Raw genomic sequence first — 19054 nt, 5'->3', positions numbered from 1 at the left:
AATTTTTCTACTGCCCAACTCATATACTCAGCAAGTCCTGGTTCTTTACCTGTGGGAGTGGTCTGAAACTCACTTCATACCACAGAAAGGCTTAGAATTTGTGTCCTCGCTGCCTCGGCCTCCTGAAGGTTCTGGCTCTTACCACCCTACTTGGATTGAGTAGTTAGTTTCATACTTGCTCAGAATGTAGTCACACCAAAAAAGACTCTACTCTTCATTCCTCCATTGCGGTCCAGTCTCTCCAGTTTCTAGTAACTCCTTTCTTATTCTGTCGACTCAAGGACATCAGGAGCCTGAGTGGCCAGGGGAAAGTCAGCCTACAGTTTAATTGAATCCTTGTAATACTTCTTATGCTTCCTAATAGAAGCACTCCTTTTGGAACCAAGACATCCAAGCCAGCAGGGCAGATTGCAGGAACAGAAAGCAGAATATTGCCAGTGGGTCACTAAGGGTAGTGGTTGAGTGGTACCATTCCCATTCTACCCCTTGATTCTTGGATCCATGAATCCTGGCTATAGGAGAAGCTACCGTATTCTGAACACTGAATCAAACATATGCAGTCTTCTAGAGGGCTCTGCCCAGCCCTTCAGGCCACTGCCACCTACTTGGCTCTGTAGCTAGCTGTGTCTTTAAAAGGCCATTCCACCATTTTGTCAAGCCAGCTGCTTTAGGATGGCAAAACTACTGAATTCCAAGAGTGTGAGCCCGCACTGTATGAAATGAATTCCTTGGCACTCAGTAGCAAATATACCTAGGTCAGCCTTGACAAATGGGAATTCATGTTGTTGATCCTATGCATAATCTCCATTTTTGTCATCATGACCACTTTGTTCATGAGTCTGTTGGGCAATGACAAGAATGGCCAAGAAAAGGAGTTGACTTCTGTCTACAAAACAGGCCATCATACTTGCTTGTTGACATTTTCCTCTACTGATATGTCACCATTTGAGAAACATTTAATACACAGGACACAGTTATCTTCACTTCGTTTGAAGAGCTCTGTGTATATTCTTCTTCTCCAAATGGCTTTCTCCCAGTTTTTCAGTTATGCTCCTTCCAAGTCGTTCATCCAAACCACTGGGTATGGCCAATAAGTCAGTGTATATTGCACATCTGTCCAAATAAAATGTTTATGAACAGCAAGATACCTTATTGAGGTAAACGTGCTTGCCACTAAGCCTGATAGCCTGAGGTCAGTCCTAGGATCCGCTTAGTGGAAGGAGAGAATTCCTACAGGTTGTCCTCTAACCTCAGTACACGCCAGTAACATGCATACATGCACAGAGAGAAATAAATTAATAGAAAATGAAATAAATGAGTAAAAATAGTATTTAAAATACACAACTCTGTTTCTTCCCCAAAGTTGTACCCACCACAAGGATTTTCCTTCACCGTGTCCTTCAGGGTTATCCCAGGAAGGTACTATAATACTAGACCTAGCTATCTACTTCTGGTGGATGGACTTTATATAAAATTAATAAATAAGGCCTTGCTCTTGTGCTCAGTCATCCAATCACAGAGAACACCTTATGAGGTAATGCTTGGGGACAGAAGGCATTGTTGGAAGAGTAGAAACTATAGGCATTTAGGTAACTTCTTCATGTAACTTTTAAGACCTGCTTGAGCCCAATCACATAAATACTACTTCCTGTTGATGATGGTAATGCCTAGCCTATGACGGGCAGCTCAAGTCACGTGGTAGATTAGTACCCATTGTCAAATATTCAGTTTCTATTAAGTCCCAGTAGCAGGCAAAGAGCTGTCTCAAAGAAAATTATGGTCCATAGGTGGCAACAAGGTCTTGGCTCCAAAATCCAAAGGCCTCTACTATGATTCACCTGTGTGGACCTGTCAAAGGCTACAAACAGCATCCCTAGCTACCATGGACACCTCAGATACCATCAGGTTTGCTGGATCATATGGCCTGAGTGGAGTTGTTACAGGGATTTTGGTTATTGTTTTGGACCCATTCCTGGTGCCACAGCCTGTATTAGGCATGATTCTGGAGAGTTCTCTTCCCTTATTTAATCATTCTTGGATATATGCTTTCAGAACCACCAATCAAGATTAGTCATCCTGGGTTCTAATAGTGCCATCTTTCTAAGCCGTAGTGACTACTACTGAAGCCAAGGACAGTGGGCTGGTCCATCAGGTTGGGCACCTGTATGTTGGCTGTTGGCAGCTGTTTTTTAGTCTGCCACTCTCGTCTAAGGCTATGGTCTCAGCCAACAGTCGTAGGCTTTGCTGTGGTTTCTCCATCACTTGACTATATTAACTCCTGTGTTTGTCTCTTTGGGGCTCTTGTTTGTTTGCCGGGAACATCCTCTAGTAACTTGCCACAAGAAACTACGCAGGAAGACATACTTCTTACTTCAGTCCTTGGATATCTGAAACTGTATAGACTCTGCTCCTACTGGATAGATAGTAGAGTGGACCTAGAATTATGGGTAGATATGTGTTTTTTTCCTCTAGTTTTGGGGTGCTCTGTGCTACCACTTCTCTTGGCCTAGGCTGAGACTCCCTGTTTTCTCTTATGCAACTGGTACTTTCACTGAACAGTATGTCCATGCCAGTGCTATGTCAGGAATGCCTAGACAAAGTATTTGCATTTGGCACTGCCATTCTAGAGAACAAAACAGATGGTAAACAGTAGAGAGACAGCAGGCCCTACATCTGCAGTTTTGCTTTCTATGAGATCTACAGTCTTAGGATATTGAATGGAAATTTCCAGAAACAAGCATTGCAAAACTTTTTAATCGTGCACTATTATGAGTTGCATGATAAGATTTGGAATTGTCCCAGTCGTTCCCACCTCGTCTTGAGTTGTTCCGTTGCCCAGCTGATCGCTACCCTCCCGATCTCACATAGGACTGGTCTTCTGTTTGTCTTAGAGTTCATGTTCAGATGGTCCTTTTCAGGTTGGTTGTCTAGCATTGCTACATGCCTGTGCCTAGGCCATCTATGTGCACAGCACAGTGGCATGTTTGGAGAATAACCCTGTTCGCTTAACTTCCATTATGTACATTACTGGAGTAGTTCCACTTCACTGTTTATTTCTGTTGTCACACTTACTGTGACTGACTTGCAAGTTAAACCTTTATGGGTTTATGTGTGTAATAACAGCCATGCAGGGCTCAGCGCTATTCACAGTGGATGATGTTCCCACAGCACAGTGAGAATACAGATGATTCTGACCAAAGGCTTAAGAGAAATCTGTCATGAGCTGGGGTGGTTCTCACAGAGGCCCTAAGAAAAGAGGAAGAAGAAGCTCGTGGAAATGCCTCCCAGACAGAAGCTTGTCTGAACTCCTGGCAGAGGTATTGCTGAGAGGTCCAGGAAATCTGACTGGATGCATCGCATTCCGGAGACCAGAACTTAAAAACCCAGTCCTGGTCAGGCATGCTGGTGTGTTCCTGTAAGGTGTAGATGAAAGCCCAAGACAGTTCTGGACACAGTTGGTTTAGAACAAGTATGAACTTTGTAGATAGGAGTGCTGAGTAAATAGTTCTTAGACAAACACAGCCCAGGAGACAGTAATTCTGCCTTCATCAAAGGAATAGAATGTGAAACCTTTGTCCTCAGAAAAGGCTGAGGAGTGCCTGTCAGACAGCTAGAGGTGGGAAGGAGGTTGAAGGGTATGGCATGAACGGTTCATAGCTCCAGGGCAGAGTCATAGTGGGCTCCCTCCCCACCCCCACCCCCGCACTTGACCTCAGGGTACTTTACCAGGGATAGCCAGAAGGTGGGTCACTGCTGCTTCTCAGAATCCCTCAGGTGACCTGTGAGCTTTTTAACATCTCTCCTTTAATGTCATAGGTATGTCTTAGGAAGGTCTCTGGAACCTCAGCACACACCTGTGCTTGGGCTCAGCAAGAGTTGAAGGGCTCTAACAGGGCTTAAAGGGCTAGCAGTGTGACTCTTGGTAGAATGGCTGCTAGCAAGTATAAAGCCCTGGGGTCAGTCTCCAACACTGTATAAACTGAGGGTGCTGACACACACCTGTAATTCCAGTGCAGGGGAGGTAAAGACAGGATTATCGGGAGATCAAGGCCATCCTCCACGGTACAGCAAGTTCAAGAAAAGACTAAAAGATGATTAGGCAGACTGCCAGTCTTGCCTTGGGCTGTTGCACATGGAAGCTTGTGCACAGCTGGAGAAGTGCTTCTGAGTGGGCCTCCCAGTCAGCAGCTCACCTCTCCATGTTGCTGTCTAGATGGCCTGGGCACCTGGTGGAGTCCTGTCAGTTTACTGGCTATGGGTCTACAGCTCTCATGAAGTGTATTTACTAGCATAATGGCACATCATATTTTCACTCACTTAAGAACCCACTCCTGGTCAGGCCATGATAGTGTGTTCCTGTAGTCCTAGCTCCTCACTAAACTGAAGAAGGGTCCTTACTTGAGCCTAAGGCTTAGAGACCAGCTGGGAACAGAACAAGACTCCATATCAAGATGGGAATATAAGCAAAGCCCTTGGAAACCTCAGTTATAACATGCTGAGGCAGCAGAGGCCTCTTGGGACATGTCCTGGGAACAGCAGCCTAGCATTAGAGAACACGGGCAGTTCCCTGGGTCAGCCACTTTTCTTACATGGCACTGCTATCCACATCTTCTGTTGTAGGTGCCATGTTTTTTGTTTTTTGTTTTTTTAAGTGTGTTGTTCTTTTTATGTGCATGATTGTTTTTCTGTATACATGTGTTCGGTGCCTCTGGAGGCCAGAAGAGGGAGTTGGGTCCCTTGGAACTGGAGTTTTAGATCATTATGAGTTATAGATGGGTATGAGCTGGCCAGTGTGGGTGCTAGGAACCGAACTTGGATTCTCTTTAAGAGCAGTATGTGATCTTATCCACTGGGCCATCTCTCCAGCACCTTTTCTTTTTTCTTGTAATAGCATCTTATTTAACCTTGTTATATTCTATATGTGACTTTCTGAATAATATTGTGAGATGTGTTTGATTGGACAGTCCAGTAGTATTAGGCACATTTACATTGTTACTTGGCTGGTTTCTGGTACCTTTATTATTTTGCAAAATATAAAACCTTAAAATCTTTAGGTGGCTTTTTAATGTAAACTAAGATTTTGCAAAGATATTGCAAACATGATACTTGAGCTACTTAATTAAGTTTTATGAAAGATTCTACAGAAGGCTTTAAAGTGAGATTATGAAAAGTCAGATAGTATATTTGTAATTTACATTATAAAATAAGAAAGCCTGTGAGTATGTTTGTGGGGGTATTTCCGTGTGTGGTGGGGGGAGGGATAAGGATTTTTGTTGGTACTTAATAGTGGCTTGGAAACCTGGGGTCAGCTGGTGACAAGGCTATAGACTCCACTGCTACAGAGTGGGTAGCCAAGGAGACGCTGAGCCAGGACTGGCTCGTGTGGGCTGTGGTCACCACAGTATTTCAGCACTGGGTTATTTGAGAACAGCACAGCTAAGCTCTACCCTCTGAGTGCATCAGGAGCTTTCAAGGACTTGTCAATGATTTGGAGATGTGCCTCCCTTGGGGCAGTAACAGGCATGCAGTCTTAGCATTGCAGGAATTACCACAGGTGGTGTGGGTCCTCCCACATCTGCCTGGGGGAGGGACTTCCAAAAACAGGAGCTAGTGGGTTAAACCTAAGAAGAGCCTCAAGACAAGCAGAGACACTGCACATAGCAGAAGCAGAAGCAACAGAGTGAGGGCTCATGTGTGCAGGATGAGCTAATGGGCTTAGGACCATTGAGAAGCCTGGCTCTCGCGCCATTGTTGGGACTTGTCCATTGCTCTGGTGCCCTTTACAGGAAACGGCAGATCCAGCTTCCTCCTTAACACCTATTCATCCTTGACATTGTGTGTGGGACTCTGGGAACAGCAGTGTGAAGAAGAGTGTGCATAACTACAGCATGGGTCTTTTGAGCCTGTGTAGTGCCTTATGCCAGAACACCACCACCTCTGGAGTCCTTTTGAGGTCACAGAAGTGTCCTCTCTGAGGCTTGAATTGAAATCTTGAGCATTGTCATATGGAGTAAGAAGTCAGTGGGAGGCAGGTGCCACCTCTCTTTGGTCTAGCCTCAGTAATCTTTGTTGTGCCTGTAGACCTGTTCACCAAACAGTTTGGTTTTGAAGCTTTGCTGCTGATTAAGTTGTAAGTGGTACTCTGTCCAGTACTGTCAGTGTTTGTAGGGGTAGCTCTCCAAGATACTGGGTTGGACATCTTGCTAGCACATCATGTTTCTTGACCAAACAAATACTGAGTGCTCAGTGCTGGAAAACGGGTGCCAGTGAGAAGATCCGTCTTTCACCATGAGCTCCTCCTTGCCGGCCCTGCCATCTGAAGGGATGTATTAGGTGTCTGTGAGCAGAGGTGGAAAATGCCCAGGGCCACATAACCCATGCAGACACTTAGCTATTGCTGTTCCTGTGTACCAGAGTCTGTAATACTGAGCTGGGATGGCACTGCAGACTTCATGTGTGTGACATGCCTGATAAAAGGTGAGTCACACCACAACTGTTCCAACAGCATGAGGGAATTGCATACACATTTTCTGTCAGAGCTAGAAAGACTCCTCTCCTCCCTCTGGGACAGTAATTACTCTACCATGATATTTATCCCAGTAGCGGCTATGTATTGCTGAGTCCACAGTGGTTTACCATGCCACCATTTCAGATGAACAAGTGAAAATCAGTAAGAGTCCTTCGTTCCTATCCCCTAATGAAGAGGAAATTAATTCCCTCTGTAGACAGCATTGCTATTTATCTACAAGAGGATTAGAAGTGAAAACCCTGTGACTTCATTGAGCCTTCTTTGCTCAGTGCTGGTTTTGAACATTTTTCAAAAAGATGAGTAGGGCCAAAAGAGTTGGCTAAGCAGTAAGAGCACATGCTGTTCTTGAAGAGGAGCTGGGTTTCCTAACACCCACATGGCAGCTCACAACTTTCGGATCTCCAGTACCAGGGGATCTGACACCCTCTTCTGATCACTGCAGGCACCAGGCACACACATACATGCAGGCAAAATACTTGTACATCTAAATAATAAAATAAATAAATCCATAAAAATGTTTCAAGAAGATGGTTACCTTTCAGGACTGGTATTAGCACAGTAGGTTGCTGTCCTTTGTGCAGAAAGTGAGCAGGAGGCTGATACTGATGACTGTTGATTATAGGAAAGGCTAGAAGTAGCTCCAGAGATGTTAGACTTCTGAACTGAATACAGTGGCTCCATGCTGGGCATGTGGACAGCACAGTTTCTAAAATGAACAATAGAGTGGAAAAAAAAACAGATTCCAGAAAATGTAGCCAGTACTGGGCGAGGGAGAGTTAGGGAGTTCACTCACTGTGTGATATCAGGTTAGCTGACAAGCCAAGTGGGAAGAGGGCTCTCCATCAGTTATTCCTGCAGAGAGAGGGAGTTTCACTCTGCATTTAGGGAGGACTTTCCCACCTGCACTTTGTACACAAGAAAGGAGTTGCGTTTATTCAGGGGAACTAAAACCTGAGCCTTTGGGGGACATTGCACTTTCACTCTGTGACACCTGTCATTGGCCTCTTGCTCACAAAACCTGTTTCTTACAGCAACCGTGGCAGCCATGTACTACAGCTACTACATGTTGCCAGATGGCACCTACTGCCTAGCACCACCCCCACCTGGGATCGATGTGGCCACTTACTACAGCACCCTTCCTGCTGGAGTGACTGTGTCCAGTTCGCCCGGTGTGACTACCACTGTACCACCACCTCCCGGGACCACACCTCCTCCACCCCCAACCACAGCTGAAACAAGCAGTGGGGTTACCTCCACAACCACCACCACAAGGTATGTGCCGTCTGTTCAGCATGGTGGTTGCTGCAGTGACCAGTGTTCTCCATAATTAGCATGGTTATCATTCATATGGTATTGCCGCACACCTGTACTCGTAGCTTTGGAAGGATGAAACAAAAGGAGGAAAAGTTCAAAGCCATGGCCAGGCAGGGTCAGGCAGTGTCTGAGATCATCTACACAGTGAGCTAGCCAAAGATAAACAATGAGTCCTTGTTGGGGTGGAGGAGTGGGTAGTTCAAGGCCAGCTAGATAATTACATTATGGGTGTTCCCTGCACTGGGGAGGTGGAAACAAGAGGATCAGGAGTTCAGGGTATTCTTCAGTATAATTGGCTACAGAGCAAGACCCCATTTTAATACCAAAAACAGTTTTTAAGCAGTGAAATCTAGCCACATTTGAATGTGACTCTCGGGCAGCACCTGGTATCTGTTCCTTAATTCTGGGCTGCTCTGGTGTAGTGTTTTGACACCTCAGCTGGGCAGGGTTAAGCAGAGCCCAAGTGAGGCAGACTGAACTCGTCAGAGCCCACGGGGTTTCATACAGTTGAGTGAGGGAAGGGCTCTGTTGGCCACTCCTTGAGATATCACATTGTACAGTTGGCATCTAGTATAAAATCATTAATAGCAGAAGGACAGAGTGCTCAGCACCCCATGGAGGGTCGTCTGTGTGTGTCAGGTCTGTTAGAGGCTGCTGCAAAGCTTGACTAAAGCTCCCCTTTCTAATCATGCCTAGAAGTCAGATGTGGGCTAAGAACTAAGAACACTAAGAACTAGATCACTAGCCTAGCCTGTGGGAGGAGTTGGGGAATGACACTTGGGGCCACACTGTTGAGACAGTGAACCAGTGAAGGATGTTGAGCCATGCTTGACAGCTGTCTTTAATGACTTTTCCTTCTTTTGTTCCTAAGAAGTAGCTCATAGTTAAAAATGAATGCTAATTGGGAAGAAGAATTGAACTTGTCTCTGAGACTTTGAACCTCATTCTTTAATAAATCCCACTGTCAGGTTTTTGTTGTTTTTTGTTTGTTTTTTGTTTTCTTTTCTTTTCTTTTCTTTTTTTGAGATAGGGTCTCACTGTATAACCTGGGCTCCAGTATTGGGCTTGCAAGGTGCCACATGCAGCTTCCTGTATTGTCACTTCATCAGTGGTGATCTGGACCCTATTAGTGCCCAGGAACTGGCTTCATTAGGTTGAGGGGCTTCTTGTCTTTAGAACAAGAGTCTTGTTCTTACGTGGCTGAACCGGAAAGGACCCTCCAACTGCCAATGCCAGGCTTAAGCTATGCCAAGTTCAGGGTTGCTCACCAGCTCTTCTCCACAGTGCGCTTGCTCCCGTGGCCATCATACCCCCGCCCCCTGACATCCAGCCTGTGATTGATAAGCTGGCAGAGTACGTCGCTAGAAACGGCCTTAAATTTGAGACCAGTGTTCGAGCCAAGAACGATCAGAGGTGAGATGAGGAGGTTTAAGTGTTGGGCTGGGGTGTGTTGGGCTGGCACTCATGAATTTCAGTGGCAGTGTTTGCCTGGCATTTATGACTTCCTGAGATCAAGCCCTGTTTTGAAAAAACAACAACAACGAAAACCTCAAAACATTTAAGCATGTCAAGTATATGAGATTTGGGGTTTTCATTTAGTATTCTTTAAATCCTGTTATGATTCCTTTGTGCTTTCATCTTCTCTAGAATATCTATAACTAGACATATTTTTGTTCGTTCATCTTATTAAATTACTTAGAGTTGGAGAGGGTTCTTGTTGTTTCTATTGTGCAGTAAAAATGTAGGTGCTTGAAAGGCTGGAATTCATATTTCAAGGGTCCTTATCCCCTACACCTGGCAGTGTGTATAAAATGTGAGCTGCATTTTTACCTGTGATAGGACCCTGGAGAGTGGGTTAGCCCTCTGCCTGATTCACATAGAGTCTATGAAGTTGTTCTAATAAATTCTATGAGCTGTCCAGCACAGTGCAGACCACATGTGGAAACACCGAAGCCTGTGTGCAGGTCATGCTGGGTCACCAGGTCCTTTTCTGTTCACAGATTTGAGTTCCTTCAGCCCTGGCACCAGTACAACGCCTACTATGAGTTTAAAAAGCAGTTCTTTCTGCAGAAGGAAGGAGGCGGTAGCACACAGGTAGGAGCTGCAGGTGGGAAGGCATGGAGCGCTGATGACAGAAGGGACTTCCTGGACTTTCAAGTCTACACTATGTCTAACCCATCCCTTCAAGAGGTGAAGCTGTCTTAGGTCTTTTGAAACACCCACTTGTGCCTCGGTAACCATTTGTCCTGCATGTTCCAAACAAACACCACTGTTGGCAGAGTGAAGGACATGGTCTAGCCTTCAGTTCCTGGTCCTTCTGCCCCCGCCTCCCATGTGCAGGATGGCAGGTGTGCCACTGTGCCTAGTTTGCTTTTGATTGCTCTGTAATGCTCCTTGTGGTGGGTATGCTGGACTCTGGCTGCCACAGGCACACAGTCCCTTGAACAGTTCTCTTGCCCTCGCCGCACTTTGTCCTGTCCCTCACACTCTTGAGCTTATTCTGCCGGAAATAATTGCTGAGACTGAAGCATCTCGTTCATCTATAGGCAGTGGGGGACTGTTCTGAATGTATTCTCAGTAACTAGGCTCCAAGGGAAGTTACTCCTCCCCCCATTTAGTCTGTCATACTAGAAAAATACAGGTAGGACTGGGGATGTAGCTCAGTGGCAGAGCGCTTGCCTAGCATATCAGAGGCCCTGGGTCCAGTACACACGCACACACACAGACACACGAAAGCACCCAAGAAAATCCTACACCAGAATTTCAAATGTGGAAAGGCTGGCTATTACAGATGGGTTGGAGATGAGTTTTGATGTGTTTTTTAGAATGACCTCATCCAGCATAGACTGGCCTCAAACTCTCTTTGGTCAAGGATACCCTTGAACTCCTTGTGCTCTTGCTTTTACCTTTTGAATGGTGGGCTTATAGGTGTGGACTGTGGAATATATTGACAAACCCTTGTATTTGTCATGTAGCCGTGCTCAGTGATGTCTTTTTTCAGGCAGCATCAACAGCTGAAGAGGCTCCTACAGAAAACGCTGCTGAAGAGTCAAGTGAAGCTGGGGAGGACGCCGCTCCTGAGGGTATGGCAGAGACTGGGGGAAGAGGCAGCGGGAAGAAGGAGGCTGGGTCCAGCAAGAGCACCGTGGACGGGAAGCTCGTAAAAGGTGCGCTGCCCAGATGAAGCCCAAGCCTCATGGGCTTCCCTCCTGAGGGACAGGACTAGGTACCTCAACCATGGGGGCTTATTGGGCTTGCCGTCGTGAACTGCCATATTCAGACATGCTCACCTTGTCCTGCTTCTACAGCATGTGTCTGGAGCTCTGTGGATAGAAGCTAGTCCGAGGATGCGTCAGCTTTCAGCTTGAGCCATTTAGTGGATGTGTTTATACATTTTCAGATACTGTTTCACCCTCCCCCTGAAACTTTCTGTGCTCACCTCCTTGTACTGGGGACTGCTCCTGGGACTCACTTAGCTAGGCAAGTGCTCTCCACTAGGTTCCAGCTCCAGTCCCTGTGCAGACTGTTGTGATGAAGTTTGTTTTCTTTATCCACATGGCTCTCTTGAGCACATTTGTCAGGCAGTGCTGCACTCACTTACGTTTGGTCTCCTTGCCCTGCCTCTGGCCAGGTGATGTAGTCTAGCAGGACAGATGTGTGTAAGTGGCTGATACTATAGAAGACAGGAGAAAGGCTGCTTCGAGCCAGTTAGCAGAGCCCTGTGGTAGAATGTAAAGAAGTCATCGGATTCCATTTACTGAAAGAGAGACTGCAGAAAAGGGTGTGGTGTTGGATGTTCAGAGATAAGGGAGGTCCGAAATGTGGTCTGGTGACAGGTGTTTCTAGTGATTCAGTCTGGAGAGGTGTACTGTCCAGCATCTGGGCCTTTGCTTCTTGTGGGTTCTGTGGTTACTAACAAATTCTTTATCTAGCATTGACTTTTTGAGGTTAAGACAGAGGGACAGGTGGGGTCCTTTGGGGACCCAGTGCCTAGTGTAGGAGTGGCAACAGAAGAAGTACAAGCTTGAGTAGAAGAGTGACAGTAGACACAGGCAGCAGTCTCCTGCCTGACCTGGAGTGGCCTTTGGGATGGGGTGGGGTAATGGTGAGTATTCACAGTAATCTGGCTATTATTAGGAAAGCACTGTTTACAAAGTCAGGTGACTATCTACTCCAGCCCTCACTGAAATAAGCAGAGACACAGTGCCAAGCAGAGGGGCAGCTTCTGCATTCGAAGCCATTCAAGATACTATCCCATGCTGGAAGGACATACAGTGCTTACTTCTAAGGGGAGGAGAGAGATCTGTGGACAGTGATCCACAGACAGGCACTGCCAGCAAGGAGAAGGTGGAAAGCTGGGACTAAGGGACATCCATGAGCTGGCTGTTTTCCAGGAGGCACCCTCCAGACTGCTCTTGCCTGGTTTGGCTGAGGAGCCACAGAGAAAGGAGCTCCACGACCAGCTGCTACATGAGCCTGCCCACCCTGGCAGGAGATGCCCGAGAAGTGAGGACAGGATGCATGGTGTTTGACAGCACTCCTCCCACAGTGAGACCTGGAAGAAGCAGACCTGCTTCTCTGAGGTTCAGGATGGCAAAGCCCAGCCCTGCAGAGATTCAGAAGCCAGCTGCTGAGCCTCTAGTCCTGAGTATTAGAACAGATCCTTAGGTCTTTATGTTCAAAAGAGCTGAGATGTTATAAAACTCGGGCCTCTGTGACAGCTCCAGATTACTGGTAGCTTAAGCATGATGAAATCACCAGGGTCAGCTGGGCACGGTGGTGCATACCTGTAATTCCAGCACTCAGGGAGGCAGAGGCAGGCAGATCTCAGTGAGTTTGAGGCCAGCCTGGTCTACAAAGTGAGTCCAGGATAGCCAAGACTACACAGAGAAACCCTATCTAAGAAAACAAAAAGAAAAGGAAGATCACCAGCATCAGTCAGATTGACTAGAGAACAGCTCGGGAAGCTCTCAGAAATCGTAAAGGAAGGGACAGGTGTAGAAGAGAGAGGTTCATCCACGTAGAAATAGCCAGGCTTCTCTCTTGAAGAGGAGAGAAAGCAGGTCAGTGCCTCATTTCTCAGCACATCTGAAAGCCAGACCTGGAGGCGAATCAGCACCCCGAAGTCCTGAGTCCACAGAAATAAGGGCATTGAGAACATCAAAGAGTTATTATGGGCTAGGGCATATAGCTCAGTGGTAGCACTTCCCTGCATTCTATCCCCTATACTGCCTAGGGTGAAAAATACTATGCAATAAAATACTATTCCAAAAAAGACAATAGCATTACCTGTTTATGTTGGTGAACAAAATTAAAAAAAAAGATTGAGTGAGCAGTGAACCCAGGAAGTGAGCTGGGGTTCAGTACAGCATTAGTCTGAGCATGTTCAGTCCTTGGTATCAGAGGCAGAGAGGAAGAAGAGCAGAACATGGCACAGGCCTAGAACCCAGCACTACAGAAGCTGAGGCAGGATTTCAAATGTAAACTTTCTGATATAAGATGCTCATAAAGGAGAAATTACTAGAAAGTAATTTTTTAAAAAGTCAGTAAACTGTGTTATGTGTGCTTAAGAGAAAAATAATATAAATATAAACACAACGTTGTAAATCTTTTTTAAAATACACAAGGATAGCATGCTCATCCCCTTAAATGGAAATGAACTCAAGTCACGGAAAAATACCATTTCAAAGAAGACATAAATTGCCAAAATTATTTCAGGAAAAGAAGAGAAAGGAAGAAAACCTGACAGATTTTTAGTCCGGGAGATTTTCTGAAATACTGCTTGGTGAACAGCCTCTAGAACCAGGCAAGAGGCCAAAACAAATTAAAGGCTGGCTTAATCCACCCTGGAGAACCAGACTGTCTCCACCCCAAAAGCTCCTCCAGAGCTTATAGGAGCCAGGGAGTTGAGCTCTAAGAGCTCAGCGATCTATAGACCTCAGCACTAAGAAGCACGATGTTAAAATATTAAATGGAACCTGGCTACATAAAGTGGTGACAGGAATGGGCAGTGGGTCTTGTTCCAGGGCTCTGGTGTGGCCACTCTATCATCTGTCTGCAAGCAGACTTCTGGGGCGCTGAGAAAGTGCTGCTGCTTTTGAAACTTCCCTATACAATGATAATTGACGCTGGACGGGCAGGTCCCACTTCGACTCTTACTCTACTATGTGTGTCCCGGGCAGGGATCAAATTCAAGGTGTCAAACCTTGCAGCAAGTGCCCTATGAACTGAGCCATCTCGCCAGCCCTCTTCACTTTTAAAGAGTTAATAAGACTTAGGGATCTCAACAGCAGTGATTTCAGAAGTACAGTGTCTTAAAGTGCAGTCAGTATGGGCAGTGCCTGCCCATGATTTCAGCACGGGAGGAGTGGGAGCTCAGGGCCACAGCTTCGTGAGCCTACATGCGACCCTGTAGCAAAAGGAAGAGGGAAGAGTAAGAAGAAAGGGAAAGAAATTGTTAACATATATAATCTTAGAATCAGAGAATTGCCAGAATTGAAATCAGACTTAATAGATCTAGGGAAACAGAGCCGGAATAAAGTCAAAAGGCAAATGTCAAAGGAACAGTAAATTAGAAGATAGAGGGTTAATGCCCTTACTATAGAAAGAGCTTTTTTAAAAAAAAAAAAAAGAGAGAGAGAGAAAGAGGTTTTTTTGAGTCAGAAAATGTGCTGAGGCCATTCTTCAGAAGAAAATACAAGGCTAGTGTGCCAGGGTTTGTTTTAAAGACGCTGGTCTTTCTTCTCAGATTGGTAGTTGGGGTTGGAAAGAAACAGCTTAGCAGGTGAGAGCACCTTGCACTTGCAGAGGTTCACTTCCCAGAGCCCACATACTGATTCACAGCCATCCGTAACTCCAGTCCTAAGGGATCCAGCACCTTCTTCTGACCTCCAAGAACACCAGGCATGTATGTACATATATACAGGTAAAACATTCATGCACATAAAATAAATAAATCTGAAACAAAATCGTAAAACTAGATTTTTTTTTCTTTTTAATTAGTATTGGGACTGAGGAGATGGCTGTATGAGTAAAGTGCTTACTATGCAAAGATAAGGACCTGCATTCATATCCCTAGCATCTACTGAAAAGCCAAGGGTGACTGTAACCCCAGCATCTGGGGTAAGGAAGAGCAGAAACAGGATTCCCTGGGCTCATTGGCCAGCCAGGCCGGCCATTAGTTAATACCAGTTTCAGTGAGAGATCTTGTCTCAAAGAGTAAGGTAGAAAATGGCAGAGGAAGACACCAGCCTCTCATCTCCACTCTCATATATGTGCTCACCTACACATACGTGTGCACGTATAAATGCCACACAATATATATAATATCACTTATCCAGCCAAAGTGCCATGCTCCTGCATTCCCACCTACTCAGGTTGAAGAGAGGAATCCTTTGCGTTCAGGAGTTTAAGACTAACCTGGGCAGTATAACTAAGACCTCATCTCCAAATGCAAATTATGTTTATACCCATGTGGAGAAGAAGGATTTAAGGCCATGGGTGTGCTTCAGAGAGGCTTTGCTGGACCCCGGCCTTGAAGTCAGATGTGCCAGGAGGATGGGATCCTGCAGGCAGCAGGCAAGGATGACTGACTGACTCAGCTTGAGCACAGTGAAGAAAGGCAGATGTAGCTGGATCACACCAAGTCTTGGGCACTTGGAGAAAGAGCTTTAAGATTAGTGGTAATGCAATTAGTGGCGTGCAAAATATTCCAGAAGAATTCCCAAGGCGTTTGACTAGGCTGACTTACCTAGAGAAGCTTCCTAGCCTTGGCCTGTTGGTTCTCATTAGTGCAGTGGGACACGGGGAACCTGGTAACCGCGTCATCAGCACTGAGTGAGGGCAGGGCACCTAGACACACAGGTTAGGGGACACTTGAATTAGGTTCCTTGGGTGGCAAGGGGAGGGATGGGATATGGTGCTTTGGCTCTGTCTAGCTGTGAATGCCTCTCCAGACTGAGTATGGCAAAATGTTCTACAGACTTGGGTTGACATGATCTGCAGGACTGTTCCCTTTTCTGGAAACAGTATAAGTGTTCTCAAATTGTCGTGTATTTTACTCTCACTTCATAAGTGACTCCATTTACATTTTATTTCTTTTACATTTTATTCCATTTACATTTCCTCTCTTTTAAAAATGTCCATGACCCTCTGCTTATTAAACAGACTCTATTACTACAGGCAGTAAAGGGTTTGTTTTGTTAAACTTAGTTTTCTTAAGGAACCTTAAGACATGTACAAAAATAGCATAGGCACAGTAACCCACATCACCTCACCAAGTACTCACCACGGCCTTCAGCAGTCAACCCTTGGGCTGCATCATTCTGCAGATCTTCACCACCACACCATTAGCGAAGGCACCTGGGTTGCTAGAAAAGCTGCAGACTTTGGTTAGTGTCTGATCAGCATTACAACACCGCAAGAGGGTAAAGTGTGCTGTGCTGCCTGCCAGGTGTGGGATGGAAGTCAGCTCTCCTGGGTCTTGGGCATTAAATACAGTGTATGTCGCAGGCATGTGTCCTGTTTAACCTACACAGTGTGAGGAAAGTCTCCCTCAGCCCAGCACATGGCCAGGTGACCTGCCCTGGGAAGCTAAGAGTCTAGGAGGAGGGCACCACAGTCATAGCCCTGCTGGAACCTGTGTTCCCACAACCCACTTCACTCAGAGGCAGTGGTTTCCAGTGCACTGGAGATGCCCTTCATTGTAGCTTCTTGACACTTGTCATGAATAAAGGCTATAGCATCCAACTGTGTCCAGCCACCTTTAAGAGTCACTTGGCATAGTGATTGACAGAGACTCTTGACAAGCTGATTCAAGCGCAGGAAGACTTTCTTTTTTAAGGCCTTTGTATTTCTCTTAAATTAAGTATTCCTCCATTGGTTAGGGGTTGGGGCTATATCCCCTAATTTTTTGTTACACCTTGAAATGTTTGTAATAGGTGTAAAGTAAGTTCTGGCATGATGCTTGTCGTGTTAGCTGAATAAAGGAATGGATTCCATGTTTGTTTTCATCTTGGTTGTCGTTTTGGTTTAGATTTTGAAGAGTAGGCTTATTTAAATGCTTCTTAGTTGAGCCATGTCACATGCCTACTCACACCAATTCAGCTACATGCCAGATTCTTTCAAAATAATTTTTTTAATGACAGGTTAGTAAGATGTCTCTGTGGGTAAAGGCACGTGCCACCAATTCTGCCAACCTGAGTTTAATGCCCACAACCTGTGGTAGGAGAGAGCTAATTCCCAGTTGCCCTCTAACCTTGACGTGCACATGTGGCACATTCGCATACACAACAAATAAATGTTTAAAAGTTTTCTTAAAAAAGGAAAATGACAAAAATTGACCATTTAACCCTGAAGATGGCCACTCCATGTTCAGTAGGTATGTACTATGGCAGTACCACTGTGCTGCCCATGACAAGCATGGATGTGTGTCTGAACCATGCTTATCATGGGCACCACAGTGGTCAAAGGAGTCCTGTTTAAATGCTTTGACACTGCAGTGGCCCCACCTGTACAACACACATACACACTGTGCCTTCGCTGTAGATGCCATCTGCCTGTCAACCATCTCTCTTGTAATTGGTACTGCGTATGACAGTGTCTGTGCATTCTGCCTCTGTAGCCTGAAAGTGCGTCACACTTACCAACTTTTCTCAACAGCTTCATTTGCTCCAATAAGCTTTGCCATCAAGGCCAAGGAAAACGACCTCCTTCCCCTGGAAAAAAACCGAGTCAAACTGGATGATGATAGTGAAGAAGATGAAGAAGGCAGGGAATGCCAGGAAAGCACAAGCAGTGTGGCCAACCCCAGCCCAGCTGCAGCCCCACCCTGTGTGGTTGTGGAGGAGAAGAAACCCCAGCTTACCCAGGAGGAGCTAGAAGCAAAGCAAGGTTTGTCGATAGCTTTGAAAGTTCTTAAAAGAGTACAAATATAAGATTTATGTTCTAAGCTAGAAATTCTAAGTCTGCAAACGAAAGCCTGGAGCCATGCAGGAGCGTTCTGAAAGCCCCACTTGTGATGCTGTGTGGCACTGTGCACTCCTTAGCTTGATGCAGTGCCCTTGGCAATCTGTACTCAGAGCAGCCTAATGTGCTAAGCGGACGGCTCTAATGGAGGCGCACTTTGTACTTGGACGACAGCCCCGGGGTGAGACACCAGGCCTGGACTCCCCGCTCTGGTTAATGCACCAAACTTGGAGAGGCCCTTTTGTGAGAATGTCTTTCAGAAGAACCATCAGCCCTTGAAGATGATGCCTGCTGGAGCTGATTTCTCAGCCTCGGCTCATCTTCATGGGTCACAGCATGGCCAGTAGCATGTGGGGTGTTCAGGCTGGGGCTGGAACTGCTACAGTGCTTGCCTAAGCTTGTTCTAACTGCTTTTCTTGGGTTGTGTTTCTGGCTGTGCATGAACAGACCATACAACACTGGTTATGGGAGGCTCTGGAGCCAGAGAAGCATGTCTTCCAGAGACAGGTGCTCACCCTCAGTGCACTTACAGTCACCGTGTGTGTGTGTGTGTGTGTGTGTGTGTGTGTGTGTGTGTGTACTCCCTGTGTGTGAGCTCAGCAGTTTGCCATGCCCTCAGAGCTGAGACACTTCCCACAGGGCATCATTCATTACTGACTTGGAGTGTTTGGGGCTCCTGTGTCTAGGAACCATTCTGCTGTTCCCAGTACCCAGCCCCAGATTCTGCCACCGTGGGACCCCTTCAGCCTCGCTGCTTTTGAGAGTAAAAAGACATCATAAGTTTATTTTCTTTAAATTCTGGTCTGTTCCAGGTGTCTACCTGCTCTGAGGTTCGTCTTAAAATGACAGTGTTTATATAGCCAGTGTTTATATACCTGTGAAAATTAGAAATAATATCCTGCTTGCTGTGGACTCTGCCTTTTTTGTTTTCTTTAGCAAAACAAAAGCTGGAGGATCGTCTTGCTGCTGCTGCCCGGGAAAAGCTGGCCCAGGCATCCAAGGAATCAAAGGAGAAGCAGCTTCAGGCTGAACGTAAAAGGAAAGCAGCTTTGTTTTTACAAACCTTAAAAAATCCTCTTCCGGAATCAGAAGTTGGGAAGCTTGAGGAAAGTGCTTTCAGTGTGGAGGTACGTAGACGGTAGTCCCGATGGCATGCTTGTTTGCAGTAGATGAAAGTTGGTTCTGGGCTCTCCTGCCCTTGGAGCCCCAGCCCAAGTTGGTGCCAGCAGCCCTGCACCTGCCTCC

At 46.0% G+C, this 19054-nt stretch overlaps 1 protein-coding gene across 7 annotated transcripts in view; it reads left to right on the top strand.

The window, feature by feature from the left end:
* Positions 1-19054, top strand: part of Sfswap (splicing factor SWAP) — a 72513-nt gene that overhangs the window by 32882 nt on the left and 20577 nt on the right. For 5 of the 7 annotated variants that reach the window (XM_021660280.2, XM_021660284.2, XM_060382278.1 and 2 more), the window contains 6 exons: positions 7561-7801; positions 9128-9256; positions 9844-9937; positions 10845-11010; positions 17504-17734; positions 18746-18936. In XM_021660280.2, the coding sequence (XP_021515955.1) occupies positions 7561-7801; positions 9128-9256; positions 9844-9937; positions 10845-11010; positions 17504-17734; positions 18746-18936 (1052 nt within the window). The remainder of the gene's footprint in view (positions 1-7560; positions 7802-9127; positions 9257-9843; positions 9938-10844; positions 11011-17503; positions 17735-18745; positions 18937-19054) is intronic. The other 2 variants (XM_021660281.2, XM_060382277.1) reach the window with 1 other exon arrangement.

The sequence above is a fragment of the Meriones unguiculatus genome, chromosome 4 (genome assembly GCF_030254825.1).
Source record: "Meriones unguiculatus strain TT.TT164.6M chromosome 4, Bangor_MerUng_6.1, whole genome shotgun sequence".
NCBI lineage: Eukaryota > Metazoa > Chordata > Mammalia > Rodentia > Muridae > Meriones > Meriones unguiculatus.
Note: the sequence above shows the minus strand (reverse complement) of the source record. Positions and strands in the feature narration are given on the sequence as shown.